Source organism: Exophiala bonariae, assembly GCF_035927105.1.
Source record: "Exophiala bonariae strain CCFEE 5792 chromosome Unknown scaffold_5, whole genome shotgun sequence".
NCBI lineage: Eukaryota > Fungi > Ascomycota > Eurotiomycetes > Chaetothyriales > Herpotrichiellaceae > Exophiala > Exophiala bonariae.
In genome coordinates this window covers 185,895-201,906 of record NW_027042480.1, presented here as the reverse complement: position 1 = coordinate 201,906, position 16,012 = coordinate 185,895, and the positions used below count along the sequence as shown (strand labels likewise).

The window sequence follows — 16,012 nt, the reverse complement described above, 5'->3', positions numbered from 1 at the left end:
TCGAACAAGACCTTGCGCGGGCAATTGTACCGTAGGCACCTACCTAGGTTACAGAAAGACGAAATCACATTGCGTGTCTGACCGTCCGGAAAAAACTTACCCCGCATCCCGACTCTTTCCTTGCCGCCCCCGTCTCGACCTCAATACGGCATCCGCACGGTCACTCACCGATCTGCCATCAGCCAAGTCCACGGCCTTAGCTTTGTGCGATTTACTTCAAGTCTGCAGACATCCAACCCGGACAAAGACAGGCTTCTGCGTTCACGAGGCAGCTGTTCGGAACAAGAGACTTTTGGCTGACAAGATTTGCCTTTTCCCTTCAACTTCCATCGGGTGTTCTCGAAGTTTTCTGCATTTGTGCTATACGTAGTTCCGGAACAAGTCTCAAGAAATACTTTCTTATTCGTTCCTAGACTTTTTGCTTCGCCTCACAGCACCTGCAGGGGGGCATGCTCCGCTCAGATATCACAACTCACTGTGGTAAAGATTATATGTACTTAGATATATGCACATGCCTTGGCACCCAACTCGAGCTAGAAAGGCAAACATCATTAGCCATACCATACTCGGGTGGAGTTAATAATCGTAGAATTATTGTATCCTCGCCACTCCGGCTACTGAAAATAACCCACCCAGAACCTTATGCAACAAGGGGGCCATATCAGACATGGGCATCAACACCGTAGTGGAGATTAGAGCTGTCCGTATCAGACCCATTATCCAGATTGCACCATATGTCAGCCCGCGAAAAGGGTTCAAACTATATCCAACCTTTCTGCCATGTGAAAAATTCAGATAACAACATTATCGCCCAGTGAAACAGATATCAACGCCAACGCTTTGCCGACAACCATCGGAATCGTAAAAGCTTGGAAGTATCTGGCGTCTGGCATACCCAGAGCCTCTCTAATCTTCCCATAGCCCTCAAGGCAGGAATGCTCGGAATGCTCAGAATGTTCAAGAATCGCGCGGCTTGACTTGGTCCGCTGTCTCCTCATCAATGACCTCAAAGTTTTCTCTTTGAGAAGCATCCCTGAGGTTCGCTGCCCTGTCGTGCTTGTGTTTTTCAACCTTCTTGATTGCCTGTGTGGTCAGCTCCTGCCTGGTCATTCTCAATGCCACATCCTTCTTTCGAGTCTTCCGATCTCCCACACTGATTAGAATGCCCGCTGTGATGTTGACAGTGATTGAGCAAGAAAGAATAGTCGCAGTCAAGGCTCCTGGTCGATGGTGGTAACTGATACCCCATGTACACGCGCCCAAGGCAATCTGAAACAACGAATGACAATCCAGAAGGACCACAATCGCCACAAGGAGTCGCAACGGGAAAGCATAATGCGTTGGTGTCTCGTGTGGCTTGTAGAAAGAATGTGACTTTGAGAATTTGGCCTGGTGGTGAATCAACTTCTGTTGCTGTTTTGCGGTCAAGACCGAGAACTCGGATTCTTCGGGTTTTTGAGCCTCTGGATCAGCTTCTTCCTTTGGCTGTGCGGGGAGATCATTGTGATCATGAAGTGTAGGAAGCGCTTGTTCACGTCTCAATCTCCAGGTCAAGTGGTGGTAGTGTGCAATATAAATCATGTGGTAAGTGTCGACACAACGGAAAGGGGCCAAGCCATCACCGACGATAGCGAAAAGAGCGACCAGGACGTTGTCGATGATGTTGATGATATATAGCTGTTGATCCCCAACATAAATCCACCCTGCCCTGAATTAGCCACAACGATTGATTCCCAGTGGAAAAATGGCTTACCGATCAAGAAGAGCACCCAAGCCAATCCAAAGAGAGTGATGAGGACGGCATACAGGGTGACGAAAAATCCCAAGGCTATGAACGATCAGTATGAGGACGTGAGATGGGAGTGTGGCTGAGAATATCTTACGCTTCCGGATGTATTTGCCAAATGCAACCATCCTTTGCTTGAATTTGGATCGCTTGGAATGTAACATATGTCGTACATGGTCGTCCAATGCTTCCTTGTCTTCCTCACTCCAATCATCCAAAGTAAAGCCGTGTGGTAAGACAGCATAATGAGAGTCAGTCACAACCGAGGAAATACTGTGGCTCCGTTCGATTTGAGGCCTCCGTTGCCATGACCAAGTCCTTTGCATTGTCGGAGCGGTCCCCACCTGTGTGAGGTCTCCCGTCTCCGATGGTGTTGGTTCACTTTGAATAGGGGTCATTCCTGGGGTATCTTTCTCTTCTATTGTGTCTGGCACTTCTTGACGGCGAGTCATGGTTGACCGACGACTACTCAGCTCATAGGTGGGTCTTCTGTTCAACCATCGACCAAGATCTGGCACGAAAAGCGAATTTTGCACGTTTGTGAGAGTAGTCAATGTCGAGACTTCGGGATCTGTTTCTGATTAGCTTTTAGAATCGAGGAGGACTTGGACAGTCTCATACCAAGAACGTCCAATAAGTCCACCACCTCCGTCTCATATTCGGGGTCTTGTCGCTCACGCGAGTGATCACTAAACCTGCTGAGAACCGATCGCGCTGCATTGCTGACACTGCGTCTGCGGCTAACACCTCCAGTTCCAGCCTCGCCCATGTTTTCCCTATCGGCTGGAGCATCTGCGGATGCTGGATTTTCCGCCACTGGAGCCAGGAGAGACTGCCGCGTGCTTTGTCTGGTCAAGTTATTTGCTTGACCAGGAACTGTCAAAGTATTGGTGTTTTGAGGGGCGGAAGTGCTTCTTCCTCGGCCAGAGGAAGAGCGACCAACTCCACCATTAAGATCAGTGGCTGATGATCCCGCCTCATATCCTGCCCGCAAATTTGACGATGGCAGTCTCCTTATTCCAATAGGTCTCATGCGAGTAGTCTGGGGAGGGCTGGGGACAGAGGTTCGGACGGTAGAAGAACCTGCGGCAGTGTTGGGACCGAAAACCACTGTCACAGGTAAAGAGGTGGTGGAAGAGGGAGCATTTGTGACTGGCTGAGACGAAGTCATAGTATAAGGCCTGTTGCGAGAAGAATACGTGGTGGTGGTGGTTATTGTTGGACCAACGGTGGTCGTTGTCGTTGTCGTGGGTTGTTGATATGTACTTGGGCCTGCAGCGGACGACTCTGGCATCGCAGGAAAAGGTTCCGTATCCGCTCCATTGTCAGGTGTCGCGCGACGTGAATTGCGGCCTGGTGAAGCCATGGATACAGGCAGACACGGTCAAGAGCGTGTGCTGAGACTAAAGCATAGAGGGAAATGGAGAGGGAAAGAGGAGCGGCGAGGGCGACGTCGAGTCGTAGTTGGTACCACGTCGGTTGTAGGTTATTCCGTGCAGGTCAGCCCGGAGGACAAGGTGAAGCACTATTGGACTTTTCCTGAGGATCGACACGGCATGCGCAACCTTAATAATGGTGGAATTTAATGCACCGCGAAGCACACGATAGAGGAGAAGAGATGAAGAAATGGGAAGCAGACTGTCACTGGATTGACGAGATCAATCAAGGAAGCGTCAAGCTGACCCTACGAGTACTGAGTTGAGTACTGAGGATGCAGTTTACTAACCACGGATTGAGTGGTTGAATAACACGAGAATTGGAATTTGAAGCTGGGAAGTGGAGGCCCCATTACGTCGTTTTTTGAGATTGTCGCTTACTCATACCAAGCAGATGACAAACGGGGTCTGGCGAGCCAGTCTCAAGCCCCCAATCTCTTTCCCAAGCTTTGTCCAAGTGCCACTTGAGCCTGGAAAAGGAGGCCGCGAGCCAAAACACCAAAAGGCGCTCCTTTGGCTCTCAAGGGCTCTCCGCGTTCTGACTACCTGTTTTCGTAACCCTGTCGTCCTCCTTCCTGAACTTGTAACTTGCCGTGCCTCAGCCTCGTCCACGTCTGGGCAACCAACAGGTGTTCATTATCGTGAAAAACGGTCTTGGATGAAATCTGACTAACTCAATGATCACTCTGACATGAGTCTTTTTTGCTACTGAGACAGACTGGGAGCGCGGTGGCCACTCCATAAGCAGGACCAGCAATACGGTCTGACTCAGGCTTTACACCATAATATCTTGTCTAGTCACCTGGCGTGGGCTTGGTTCGGTTTTGAGCAATTGGGAATCAGTGGCATCTACCTAGGTACTAGTAGGTACCTCACTATTGCTTTCATCACTTTTCCAGCACAATTTTTGATTACCCATCACGTGAATATCAATAATCACGTGATCGTCACGTGATGGCATTTGCTAATGGTCCTCTCACAATCATGCCTTCCTCCTTGCTCGGTACACTACCTAGGTATGCAATCTTATATCTTGGACTCACGTACCTCGTGAGCAAATGTCGGAGGGTTCTCATCGACGTCATTTTGTAACCATCGTACCATCCTTCTTGCAGCCCGTCGGGGTCCCAATCCATCAGCATAGCCCATGAATGGCTCCATGTGTTTGTATCCCATCATGTCCACAATCCTTGGGTCGATCTTATCCAACTTCCGTGGATCGACAGCCAGAATCTGATTCTCAATGGGTCGAATGTAAGGATTGCAGTACTGCACGGTCGCACTTTGCCGTGGTCGATTCGAGACGTTGGCTCCTCCACCATGCCACAAAGTACTGACAAAATACACCACTCCGCCCTCTGGACACAATGCTGGTATTGTCTCCTCCGGCGTGCCCCTTCGATTACTGTCCCAGTTATGCGACCCCGGGATAATTCGTGTGGCACCTATCACTGATTGTCAGTCGCGAGAATCTCTCCATATGCCAATCAAGCTTAGCCTTACCATTCTGCACTGTGTATTCGTCAAATGCCACCATGATCGCGGAACCAAAAGGCAATCTGGGTCTTGGGAATTGGATATAGCCATCATCATGATGCAGTGCTTGAGCCTTTTCTCCTGGGTTGATTGAGATGGTGTGGAGTGCCGAAAGGAGGTATCCAGGATCCAGGAAATAGTCATTGAGCGCCAGGACTCGTGGCAAGATTGTAAATTTATCAAACACTCGGCTCTTGTTCAACAGCGAGTATATCCTGTTCGTGTTGATACCTTCAAAGTTGTTTCTTCCCCCAAGAGGTTCTTCCCCCAGAAGTCGAACAATTTCATCTCTAGCTTCTTTCGCTTCGGCTTTGGTGAAAGCGTTCGGGATAATTACATACCCATGGTGTAAGACATGCTCAATATCTGCCCGCAGGACTGGATCCTCTGGCAACGGCTTTCGTTCCACTGCTCTCGAATATATCTTGAAGGAGGCGCTAGCGTCAACCATTTCGTCGAGGAACTACTTGGTATTCGATATCACGTCCAAGACTGATGCGTTTTTCAACACCGCTAAGTATCATTCACATCAAGTCATCACGATTGGATTTATACTGCTGGAGACCAGTGCAGCACAGCTGGAGATGTAAGCCATGAATTGGTGGATACGGATACGGCGTGCGCACTTGCCTCGGTTCTTTCGCTCACCATCAGTCGGTGTACTGCGGGGACTGGGGATCCATCTGTGCTGACCTCCTGAAACCCTATTCGCGGCCGTTCTCCTGATCACCTTGTAGTGCAACCCTACTCTGTACCCCGTACCTGACTAGGTATTTATCTCAAGACTGATCTTGATGGACGCATTTACCACTCTTGACCTCGGTTTCCAAGACAATGACGAAGAGCGTCCATAGCATAGAGGGCATAGGTAAGCACACCCATCATCCACAACGTATTTCCGCGCAGGTCGGGAGTTTTCGTTCGTTGAGGACACCAATTCACTCAGTTGGACTTCCACTGTCAGGTCACCCGCCCACAAGGAGACTAAATGTCAGGCTCACAATAACAAGGTAAGTCCCACTACTCGTGAACTAGAATGAACCACAGTTTCAACCTGTATGGGTGATCATTTTGAATTCTTTAATTCTTTTAGGAGTTGGTTCACGTCATCGAAACCCCCAATTGCCACCGCAAGAACAAATAATCCGTGCTTTCCAATCCAATTAAAGGCACTATAAATTCTGTCATGAGGTATGTGCCTAGGTATCTATGGATACACGGAAGCAAAACCCGGATGTCACAATTCCTAGGACTCTCCTTTCGGTGTTTATGGGTCATGAACTCGTCATGATCTAGCACGATCAAGATCCTGGGGAAGGAATTCCAGATCCGATTTCATCGTCATGATCTTGTGGGAATGAAAGGTCTGAACGTCATCTGCGCGACAATAGATAACTCTCGAGTATCCCACGATGGAGGAGTTTTCAGCACATATACCTTGAGGAATGCTTCGATTGTAAACAAAAATGTTGGTAGCTCTCTGCGCTGTTATATTTGGACTAGGTTTCATAACCGCCATAGCTACAAGCTCCACGGCAAGGCTGAAATCACCATTGGAACGAGTCGTCACTCGAACACTCTTATCAAAACCTCCAGGCTCTTCCCCAGGTTCTGTCAAGGATGGGGCTAGTAGGACGGAACGAGTGATCCAGATCGACGATCGGGATCTTATGACCAAGTAAGATCCAATCGACGCTATCCTTTATACCCTGCCCGTATCTGACCATGTTTTAAGAGCACAATGTGAAGCTCTTCCATATGGTGACTGGCGCAGACAAGCCTATGACAATATTCAATCAATCCTCCTAGCTGAAGGCCATGGAGCACAGAACTTCCCTTGCATATACGCAACTGCTGGCTTCAAGCAGAACCAGCATCGCTTCCTGTTCATGCACTCTGCCGACCCCGAACAACCCAGCAACATCCGCCTGATAGCCAATGCCCTTCGTGCATACTACCCGCTATCCCACTCCCTAGGCCAGAACACCAGCCTCCTCCTCGTCCACCCCCCCTCAGCCGATTGTTCTTCAGTCGAAGAGTACCGTCACAAATTCTGGGCCGTCCTCCGCAGCTTACGCCTGTGCGACCTCGAAGCATGGCCAAAAGATATTCCAACCAAGACTGATGCAAGCGAATGGACGTTCTGCTTTGACGGTGTACCGTGGTTCCTGGCCGCGCTGACACCCGCGCATAAGCAACGCCAGTCCCGCCGCGCAGAGAATTTCACAATCGCTGTGCAACCAAAATGGGTATTCAACAAACTTTTCAAGACGCCTGAGACTCGCGAACGGGCTGTACAAGCCGTCAGGAAACTAATGCCTGCATATGACCAGATCGAAATCAGCCCTGACCTGGCTGCGTATGGTAGCAAGGGCTCCACTGAGGCCCATCAGTATTATTTGCTTGATGAGAATGAGACGGCGCACTGTCCATTTGGAGACCTTGATTTGAAGTAATTAGAATGCTTCTATGTTCAACAGTCTTAGGGCGTACTTCTTTAGCATAATGCTTTCACGTACCAGACTAGTCATCGTGGTATTGGAAGAGCAGGTAGCAAGCAAACACACAGCTTACCAGGAATCTGTTTCTCAGACTAAATCGGCAGTCTGAGAGAGCTCGTGTGTATTTATGTACATCTACCTAGGTGCTCACGGCTGAGAACCGGTGTACACTTGTCTTAGGATTAATTCATAATCTGTAGTTGAAGGTGTTTCTTCACCCCGTCGCACCTGAGTAGAAGCCCAAGCACCTCGTCTTGCGATCATGACGCAAGCATGACTGATGTGTGAATGACGATTGTGGGATCGGATATTATATCCACTATTGACCTCAGTAGCACAGAGCGACGGTCTGGAGGACAGCCTTGGCAGCAACCTACAAAGTATCTTTGGCATTTCCTCGGAGTAAACAATAGGTAGGTAGTCTCCGTCAACCCCGCCATCACGAGTAGACGTTCTCCCATCAATATGGTATCAAACATTACCACTCCTCTGAGTGAGACGATTGAGATACCCGTTCGATCTGGCCTTGGATTCAAACTTGAGAAAGGTCAATTTCTGACAGTCATCGATCCAAAGGGAGGACAAGTATCCGACCTCCTAGCTTACAACGCTCAAGACCCAAAAGAGGTCATATCTTCAGGTCGCACATTAGACTATGCAAGCCGGATATTCCTCACAACGCCAGACCCATTGTACTCGAATCGAAGCAACGTGATGCTCCGTATCGTCGAGGACACATGTGGACGACACGATTTCCTACTCACTCCGTGCAGCAAAGATACCTTCCGAATCATCTACGGAGACAAGGAGCCACATCAAGGGTGCTTTGGAAACTTAGCTGAAGCATTACAGCCTTTTGGAATTGATGCGGACTGCATACCTGTCGCGTTTAACTGCTTCATGAATGTTCGGGTAGATGGGGAGACAGGGGAGTTGAAGGTCGATCCGCCAACAAGCAAGGCGGGTGACCGTATTGTGTTTCGCGCAGAGATGGATTTGATCATGGGCCTTACAGCATGTTCGGCATTACAATCCAATGGAGGATCGTTCAAACCTATTCATTTCAGGATAGATGATCACAAGCGTTGACCTTATCAGCAATCTTCGCGAGGCGACCAGGTCCTCGAGTGTGATGAACGTGGGATCGAGCTTGAGTATTGGAGTATCTGCTCAACACGTAGAGTGGTTCTCATGCTCAGAGCGGCCGAATTCGGGCGATCACCCCCAGCGGTCGCTAAACAGCGGCAGGGGCTGACGAAACAACCGATTTTCGAGGAATGGACGGAGCAGCCTCTGAGCAGGTCCTTCTGTGTTGGTATTGAGACCATCACATGCACTCTTGTACATGGCTTGTCATAGTACGCTGTCTGCTACCAGTAACTCAATCCGGAAGGTCCACTCTCTCATCGTAGCTGCCGTAGCAACGGCTAAATCTAACTCCTTTTCATCGGTATCTCCTTTCGAGGTCGATATCCTCAGCCTCTTACTGTGCGTCAGTCACAACCATTACTTTGGTCGGAGTCAAACCTTTAATCTTGTCTTCTTTATCACCTTGGCGATGGGAAGGAAACAAGGTCACTTCTCCCCGAGTGGATGCGCACGCTAGTCGGCAGCAATGATCAGCTCACCTTTCATGCGCTTCCTCTTACCCCTTGATCCATGACGTCTCTCTGGCTAGGCGCCCAGGAAGTATAGGAGACCGGATAACCATTTTCGGAATACCGTGGTCTTAATTCCTTTCGACGGTTAGGATTATCGTTACTAGGCATTGCATGACTGCTTCTCCGCAGTCCACAACCCCAACCACAATAGCCTAAGGATCTCCAGGTCAGCTGCAAATAGTCTCCACAACATCCTCCACCCTCCACCTTCTTTTTCGTCTCTACTGACCGCCTCAATAGTCAGCTACCGGTGGATCGGGGGTACTTTTCTGTAACAGCGGGCGGATATGCTCAATACCGCCTCTTTATGGCTTGTATGGACTTTTCAATAGTTCTTCCGAGAGCTTTAGGGATAATGGAAGAGCCGCAAATTTGCCAGAACATGTCTCAACAGCGAGTTGAAGGTTGTCAAAAGCCGAACCCTGTTGTTAGCAGTCAGCTGTCTGGGGTTTCTGACTCGTAACGACAACAGTGGATTTGGATCCACTTTCGAACATGCGGACTGGTACTATAGCATTTAGATGCTACACTCTGGCTAACAACGGGTTGCCGCATCAGGCAATGCGATGCCTATCCATTGTCACTTAAGCCAGGGTATACCCGTCCGGATCAAACACTCAATACCGGCATACAATAGCCATGTCAGCCATTCAGCAGAACTTTCGCTGTGGGCCTGTCACTACATGATTGTCTCCCCACATTGTTGCAATGACTGAGGATAAGAACTGGTAGGCGACATATATAACCTTCAGTATCCTCGTGGGATATTTGTCTAGGCTCATGCTTCCATTCCTCAATTTTCATCCGCAAGCGCAAACAACGAAGACATCATGCCTTTCATCGAGCTCAGAGGGAAGTCCCTTATCTTTATCATTCTGATCACCTCTGGGGTTGATTTTCTCCTCTTCGGCTATGACCAAGGTCTTTTTGGTGGTATTCTTGCTGGTGAGCGATTCCAGCAGATGCTTGGCCAGCCGAACCCTACCATGAGTGGTCTCGTTACAGCAATCTATGATATCGGGTGCGCCTTGGGAGCCGTTGGTGCCTTTGTTTATGGAGAGAAAATTGGCCGGAAAAGATCTATCATCTGGGCAAATGTGATCGTCATTGTCGGTGCCACAATTCAGACGGCTTCTTACAATTACTGGCAAATGTTCGCCTCGCGCATCATCGCCGGTGTTGGTGTCGGTCTAAGCACAGTTGCTGTCCCAATTCTACAATCGGAAACCCTCCCAGCTCACAATCGAGGCGCACTCCTGGTAGTGCAGTCTGCTCTCATTATTATCGGAGTTGCCATAGCATCATGGCTTTGCTTTGCAACCCTTTATGCAAACAACTCCATGCAATGGCGCTTTCCAGTGGCTTGCCAAGTCTTATTCTCACTCATCGTCCTGGTCCTATGCATCTGGATTCCCGAGACACCAAGGTGGTTGGCACAACACGGACAGAAGGACAAAGCTCGACACGTCATTGCCTGCCTCCTAGACAAGCCAGATGAAGACCATGAAGTGGAAGGCCAACTTTCGGAGATCTTGGAGAACATTGCCGCCGAAAATACCGAAGAAGAACCTACATGGAGCGAGGTATTTAGCAACGCCACACGAGCCAGAAACCTTCAACGAGTTCTCCTCGGCATGGGACCTTATATGATGAATCAATGGAGTGGCATCAACTCGGTCTGTTATTACTGCGCTTATATCCTACAAGAATATCTGGATTATTCGCAAAGTATGGCTCTGATTCTCGCCTCTGTCGCATTCACGCAATATGCCATCTTCTCCTGGCCACCATATTTCTACATCGACCGCATTGGACGTCGTTGGACGGTCATCTACTCATCTGCTGGATGCGCCATTTGCATGGCTATTATCGCGGGCTGTCTTCTGAAGACAACACATTCTGCAACAGCGGCTGCAGTGGCATTCATATTTTTATACCTGGATTGCTTTACAATGGGTATCTTGCCCGTGTCGTGGTCTTATTCGGCAGAGATTCAACCTCTCCGTGTACGGAACAAGTCAACTGCTGTGGGAGTCTTCAGTCACTGGATGTCGAATTTTGTGGTTGTGATGGTTACTCCTGTAAGTCGAGTCCCGTATTTTTCTCTCTTCTCACTTTCGTGCCATTTGAACCATGAGACTTACCATGTGTCAATTACAGATCGGCCTAGACAATATTGGGGGAAATTATTTCTGGATCTGGGCAATCGTCTGCGCTTCATTCATTCCCCTGACATACTTCTTCGGCGTCGAAACCTCAGGTCGTACACTCGAGCAAGTCGATCAAATGGTAAGCAAAACTCAATCTCTTTTACACTGAACTTTCAGCTTATATTGGATACTATAGTTCTTCGATGAACCTCGCATACTGATGGGTCTGAATGCAAATCACAGACGCGTGCTTCACCAGAGTGCCTCTGATGAAGAGCAACGCTTCAAGCAATTTGGGGAGAAGCGAGCTTCGATCTCCCAGACAGAAGATGTCGAGAAGTCATAAGTGGACTACGTAGAATGACAACAAAGACTTGTGATGGGGTCCTTGGCAACCCATGAACGTTGGAAGATTAGATTGGAAAGTATTTAGCGGTAGAGCAAAGAACCCCCGCGTATTTGAATATGTAGGACCGCGCTACTTCAATAAATACTCACATCCCAATCACCTTCTCGTTTCGGTCCCGGCAGCGTACTCTTCCCACGCTGCACAAACTTTCCGTAGCCTTTCTCACCCAGAAGACCTCCACCATCCCTGTCCCAGACCACCTCACCCCGTAGAATGGTGTACCTCGGCCACTGATTCAGCTCATTCCCCTCGAATGGTGTGTAGTCCACGTTATGATGTAGCATCGAGTTTGTTAGCTTGAACGGCTCCAGTTTCCCAGGAGGATACCAGATATTGAGATCCGCGTCACTGACTCCCGGCAGGATCGTACCCTTCTGCGGGTAGAGGCCGTACAAGCGTGCAGCATTCGTACTTGTAACCTCAACGAACTTCTGAAGCGGCAGTCTGTTCGCACTCAATGTGAGCGCCAGCCGGGTTTCGATGCCCGGAATCCCATTCGGAATGCCACTGAAGCGTCCCTCGGGATATTCTTCACTGATGATGCTTTTCTTCCCTTTCTCAACATCCTCGTACATGAAAGGGCAATGGTCAGAGGAAAGGACGGTGAAAGTGCCGTTGGCAAGGCCGAGCCAAATTGCATCGTGGTCGTTAGACGATTCTCGCGGTGGAGGCGAACATACGCATTTCGCTCCTTGAAAATCCGGCTTGTCGAGATCTTCGCGTGTCAAAAATAGATACTGTGGGCAAGTTTCGGCGTAGACCGGGAGACCTCGAGTTTGAGCATTGCGAAGATGAGCTGCTGCGCTCGGCGACGAGACGTGCACCACAAGACTGTAGTAATGAATTCAAACGTTAGCACGGCTTCCACGGTCAAGGTCTTCTGGCCATGAGAAAACCCACATTGGCGCATCAATCAACTCAGCCAAAGAAATCGCACGATTAGTGGCTTCCGTCTCGACAATCTGTGGCCGTGACGTAGCGTGATATTTGGGCGCAAACAGTTTTCGTTCCTCCAGCTTCTTCGTCATCCAGTTCAGCACATCACCATTCTCGGCGTGGATCATAGTAGTGATACCCTCCTTCCTCGATGCCAGTAGCACGTCCAGGATCTCGTCATCGCGCAGTTGCAGTGCCTCATATGTCATGTATATCTTCAAGGATGATATGCCCAACTCCCGAAGCCGGGGAAACTCTGACAAGGCTTGCTCGCCCGGGTGACCTACGAGCATATGGAAGGAGTAATCGGTATAGCATTTCCCTTCTGCTCGGGCGTGCGTATCTTCGAGGACTTGGAGGAGAGAGGGGCTCGTTTTCGGTTGTGGCGCAAAGGCTCTAACATTCGTTATCAGCACAGTGTTTGTCGCAAAGAGGCTGGCTCAGGTGTAAATGATGGACTCACACAATGGTGGTTGTTCCTCCACAAATACCACTTCTCGTCCCTGATTGCATTTAGACTTATGCCTTTCTCTTTCTTGGCCCAATTATCTTGACTGACCAGACTCAAAATTATCCGAGCTCCTTCCTTTGCCTCCAAATAGTGCAGGCTCTTCGAGGTGAACATGGCAATCGATCCCACCGGGCTAATGGTATATGCATCAGTGGCTGTGGTCCCGACGCGACTAGTAGGATGGACGTTTGACTATACCATCACATAACCACCTTCAGCATCAATCACCCGCTTAGCATTGCTTGCTCCAAGCAACCCAGGAGGTGCGAGTAGAGCGATCTTTCCATCTTTGATAGCGATGTCATAGTTGGCTGTATCAGATGCCGTCACGACCAAGCCATTGATGATCAGCAAGTCAAAGCCGTCCATCTTATTCCAGTGACAGCAAGCCAGATGGCAAGAAAGAACTCAGATCCTTTTTCCCATCCTCCCTCTCGACCCCGCAAACTCCTGCTGCTACATAAAGCTAGTTTATCGCCGGTAGTGTTGTATCAAAGGCTAAGATCTGAGTTGGCCGACATCCTCGTCATTGGCCGTGAGCGGCCACGGACAAGACCGTGATAGGCACTGATAAGCCTGTCGTCCATATCCGGGCTTCCATATTTAGATGGCGTGCTTCTCCAAATGCGCCGGAACGCGCGACGCGCATCTGCGATATGTGGTGTCATTGGGGATGTCAAGCGAAGTGGGGAAGTAACTACCCCTGATTGAGAGCGAACTTGATGTTTTCTCTAGAAGCTAACTATATCATAGTGAACGGGAGGTCGCAATAGATGCGGCTATCGATGCAGCAACGCACCCAGGTAGGTATCAACATCAACGGCCAAGTTGGCCGATGTCAAGTCAAGCCGAGCCCCTATCCAGCCATCAGGCCTGATCACGAAAACTGCACCTGACTCGATGTCCACGTTATATCTGGCATTGGCGCTTCCATCACCGTCGTAATACACCTTGCCTATCGGATCGGTGCCCAATTCGAACCATGCATTGCCAACCTTCTCAGGAAGGATGGTCAGGAAATCGACTGGCCAGAGTTGTGGGTGCTTGCTATCGCCGTTAACGCCAACCCCATTTGCATTAACCAATACCCTGTTGGTGAGATTGATGCTTGCTTTGGCGATGTTCTGATTCTTCTCGAGATCGGATTTGAAACTCAGGAAAGCATCTCGGGCGTGTTGTCCCTTGCCCGCGAAAATCAGGATGTGGAATTGAGCAACATTCCGCATCAGGCTCTGGAGCCAGACAGGCTCCCACAGGGCGGGTACGAGTACCTGGATGTCTGGTGCACGGTACCCTGCGATTGCGGGTGCTGGTATAATGGATCTCTTGTCAATCTCATCCTGTGGTTTATCCGCATCGTCTCTCCAGACTGCCAGGTTGGGCGCAAATCCAATGGTCAATCCAGTGTTGAAACCTTTTGCCTCTTGCAATATTCGTCCAAGAACAACGTTGGGATCTTCGGTCTTGTCTCCTTGGTATCCCTTTGGCAATCGGCCGGTCACCAGAACACTTATGTCCTCGTCATATTTGATTAGCTTCCGTGAGTTCGGCTGTCTTTCGCTGTTATAAGTGTCCAGAACTTCTTGTTTTAGTGCTCCTGTCAACACCAAAGCCATCTTCCAGCCAAGATTGGCAGCGTCGTGCATTCCGGCGTTCATTCCCTGACCTGCTCCACTCGAATGGCTGTGCGCAGCATCTCCCGCAAGAAAAACAGACCCCTTTGCCGAAAAGTTCTGTGCAACCCTCTGTCCAACAGTGTAAACACTCGCCCAATCAACTCGTTCATACTCGATGTCAAATGGCTTCACAGCAACTTTGGCTTCTTCGATGAATGCTTCTCGGTTGAGCTCTTTGTACAACTTTCTCCTTTCGTCGTTCAGTGCATATCCTATCCTCGTCGCTCCATGATCTAGCGGTATCCAGAGCACATTACCATATACGGGGCTCTCGATTGCTCCATATGCCCTTGGTTTTGGCATGGTCGTTGATTTGAGTACTCCGTCGATGCGAACCCATTTATCTTCCGTTCTGTCTCCATCTGAGTCGATCCCAGCGGCTCCACGTACCAATGTTCTTGTACCATCACACCCTATGAGGTACCGGCACTTTACAATGTATTCTCTTTCCTTTCCCACTCCAGCACTTGAGTCAAGTATTTTGGCTTTGACCCTCCCAACTTCACCGATTGGCTTTGTCTCATCTATTTCCAGATCGACAAATGCATGATCCTCGCTGACTTCGACCCCGAAATCTCTCAACTCCTTTCTGAAAATATCCTCCACATACCTTTGTCTCAGAACACTTGCAAACTTGAACCTCGTGTCCTCAATGCCTTCCAGAAAACTCCATCCTCTACCGAAGACCTCATTCCCTTGTGGGTCATATGCCGCGCTAGACCTCACCGCAACGCACTGCTGCGTGATTTGTTCGGCAAGGTCAAGCTGCGAGAGCATTTCCATCGACCGCGGCCAGAATGTGACGGCCCGGCCGAATGTTTCTTGTACGGGCTTGGGGTACTTCTCGATGATGTGCACTGAGATTTGCCGACTGTCGTTGTTGACGGGTGGTGAAGAAAAGCGTCGTAGTTGATAGGCTAGGTTAAGGCCGACAGGCCCGGCGCCGACGATGAGCACATCCGTGGAGATTTCAGGGCCCTCGGGTACTGGGTCAGACATTATGAATGGTTATATGCGATTTTGAAAACGTCCGTTCTGAATGAGTCTAATTGCGCCAACTTGATATTTGTGTCTTCGCTTTAGCTGGCTGGGGAGTCTGGGGATGCAACCTCGCTGATCAATTGATGTCACCTCGAATCCCTCATTCGACGGCCGATCCGCTGACTAGTTAGTTCCTTCACTCTGGTAGTAAGCGTAAGCTGTAAAAGACAGTCGGCGGAGGATACAAGCAATATCAAGCTCTGACCAAGGATTCAGGTCTACATATACTTAGACATGCCCATGCCCATCCACTCTCCTTATCAACCTCCGAGCAGTTGGCAAGGCTGAGGTGCCGTAGCCCGTGATAGCGATCGATTAGCCAATCAGCATCCGCTCTCGATCATGTCCGCGGGCGAGGAGGCGTAAAGT

The 16,012-nt window shown here is 49.5% G+C and overlaps 7 protein-coding genes across 7 annotated transcripts; 3 read left to right on the top strand and 4 right to left on the bottom strand.

Annotated features, from left to right (window-relative positions):
- Positions 1 to 957: 957 nt before the first annotated feature.
- On the bottom strand, positions 958 to 3,152 carry LTR84_010847 (uncharacterized protein; the record flags this gene model as incomplete). The annotated part of the gene is made up of 4 exons (XM_064854381.1): positions 958 to 1,703; positions 1,754 to 1,828; positions 1,884 to 2,357; positions 2,408 to 3,152. The coding sequence occupies 4 exons, from the start codon at positions 3,150 to 3,152 to the stop codon at positions 958 to 960; spliced, it is 2,040 nt and encodes a 679-aa protein (XP_064709107.1).
- A 1,096-nt stretch (positions 3,153 to 4,248) lies between these two features.
- LTR84_010846 (uncharacterized protein) lies at positions 4,249 to 5,209 on the bottom strand (the record flags this gene model as incomplete). Its single annotated transcript, XM_064854380.1, has 2 exons — positions 4,249 to 4,667; positions 4,726 to 5,209. 2 exons carry the CDS (start codon positions 5,207 to 5,209, stop codon positions 4,249 to 4,251), a joined length of 903 nt encoding a protein of 300 aa, XP_064709106.1.
- A 1,015-nt stretch (positions 5,210 to 6,224) lies between these two features.
- On the top strand, positions 6,225 to 7,214 carry LTR84_010845 (uncharacterized protein; the record flags this gene model as incomplete). The annotated part of the gene is made up of 2 exons (XM_064854379.1): positions 6,225 to 6,436; positions 6,494 to 7,214. 2 exons carry the CDS (start codon positions 6,225 to 6,227, stop codon positions 7,212 to 7,214), a joined length of 933 nt encoding a protein of 310 aa, XP_064709105.1.
- Positions 7,215 to 7,724: 510 nt separating this feature from the next.
- Positions 7,725 to 8,348, top strand: LTR84_010844 (uncharacterized protein; the record flags this gene model as incomplete). Its single annotated transcript, XM_064854378.1, has 1 exon — positions 7,725 to 8,348. One exon carries the CDS (start codon positions 7,725 to 7,727, stop codon positions 8,346 to 8,348), a length of 624 nt encoding a protein of 207 aa, XP_064709104.1.
- A 1,255-nt stretch (positions 8,349 to 9,603) lies between these two features.
- LTR84_010843 (uncharacterized protein) lies at positions 9,604 to 11,416 on the top strand (the record flags this gene model as incomplete). Its single annotated transcript, XM_064854377.1, has 4 exons — positions 9,604 to 9,609; positions 9,697 to 11,001; positions 11,081 to 11,209; positions 11,267 to 11,416. 4 exons carry the CDS (start codon positions 9,604 to 9,606, stop codon positions 11,414 to 11,416), a joined length of 1,590 nt encoding a protein of 529 aa, XP_064709103.1.
- A 137-nt stretch (positions 11,417 to 11,553) lies between these two features.
- LTR84_010842 (uncharacterized protein) lies at positions 11,554 to 13,295 on the bottom strand (the record flags this gene model as incomplete). The annotated part of the gene is made up of 5 exons (XM_064854376.1): positions 11,554 to 12,310; positions 12,380 to 12,811; positions 12,879 to 12,918; positions 12,975 to 13,059; positions 13,125 to 13,295. The coding sequence occupies 5 exons, from the start codon at positions 13,293 to 13,295 to the stop codon at positions 11,554 to 11,556; spliced, it is 1,485 nt and encodes a 494-aa protein (XP_064709102.1).
- Positions 13,296 to 13,705: 410 nt separating this feature from the next.
- LTR84_010841 (uncharacterized protein) lies at positions 13,706 to 15,601 on the bottom strand (the record flags this gene model as incomplete). The annotated part of the gene is made up of 1 exon (XM_064854375.1): positions 13,706 to 15,601. The coding sequence occupies one exon, from the start codon at positions 15,599 to 15,601 to the stop codon at positions 13,706 to 13,708; it is 1,896 nt and encodes a 631-aa protein (XP_064709101.1).
- Positions 15,602 to 16,012: the final 411 nt, after the last annotated feature.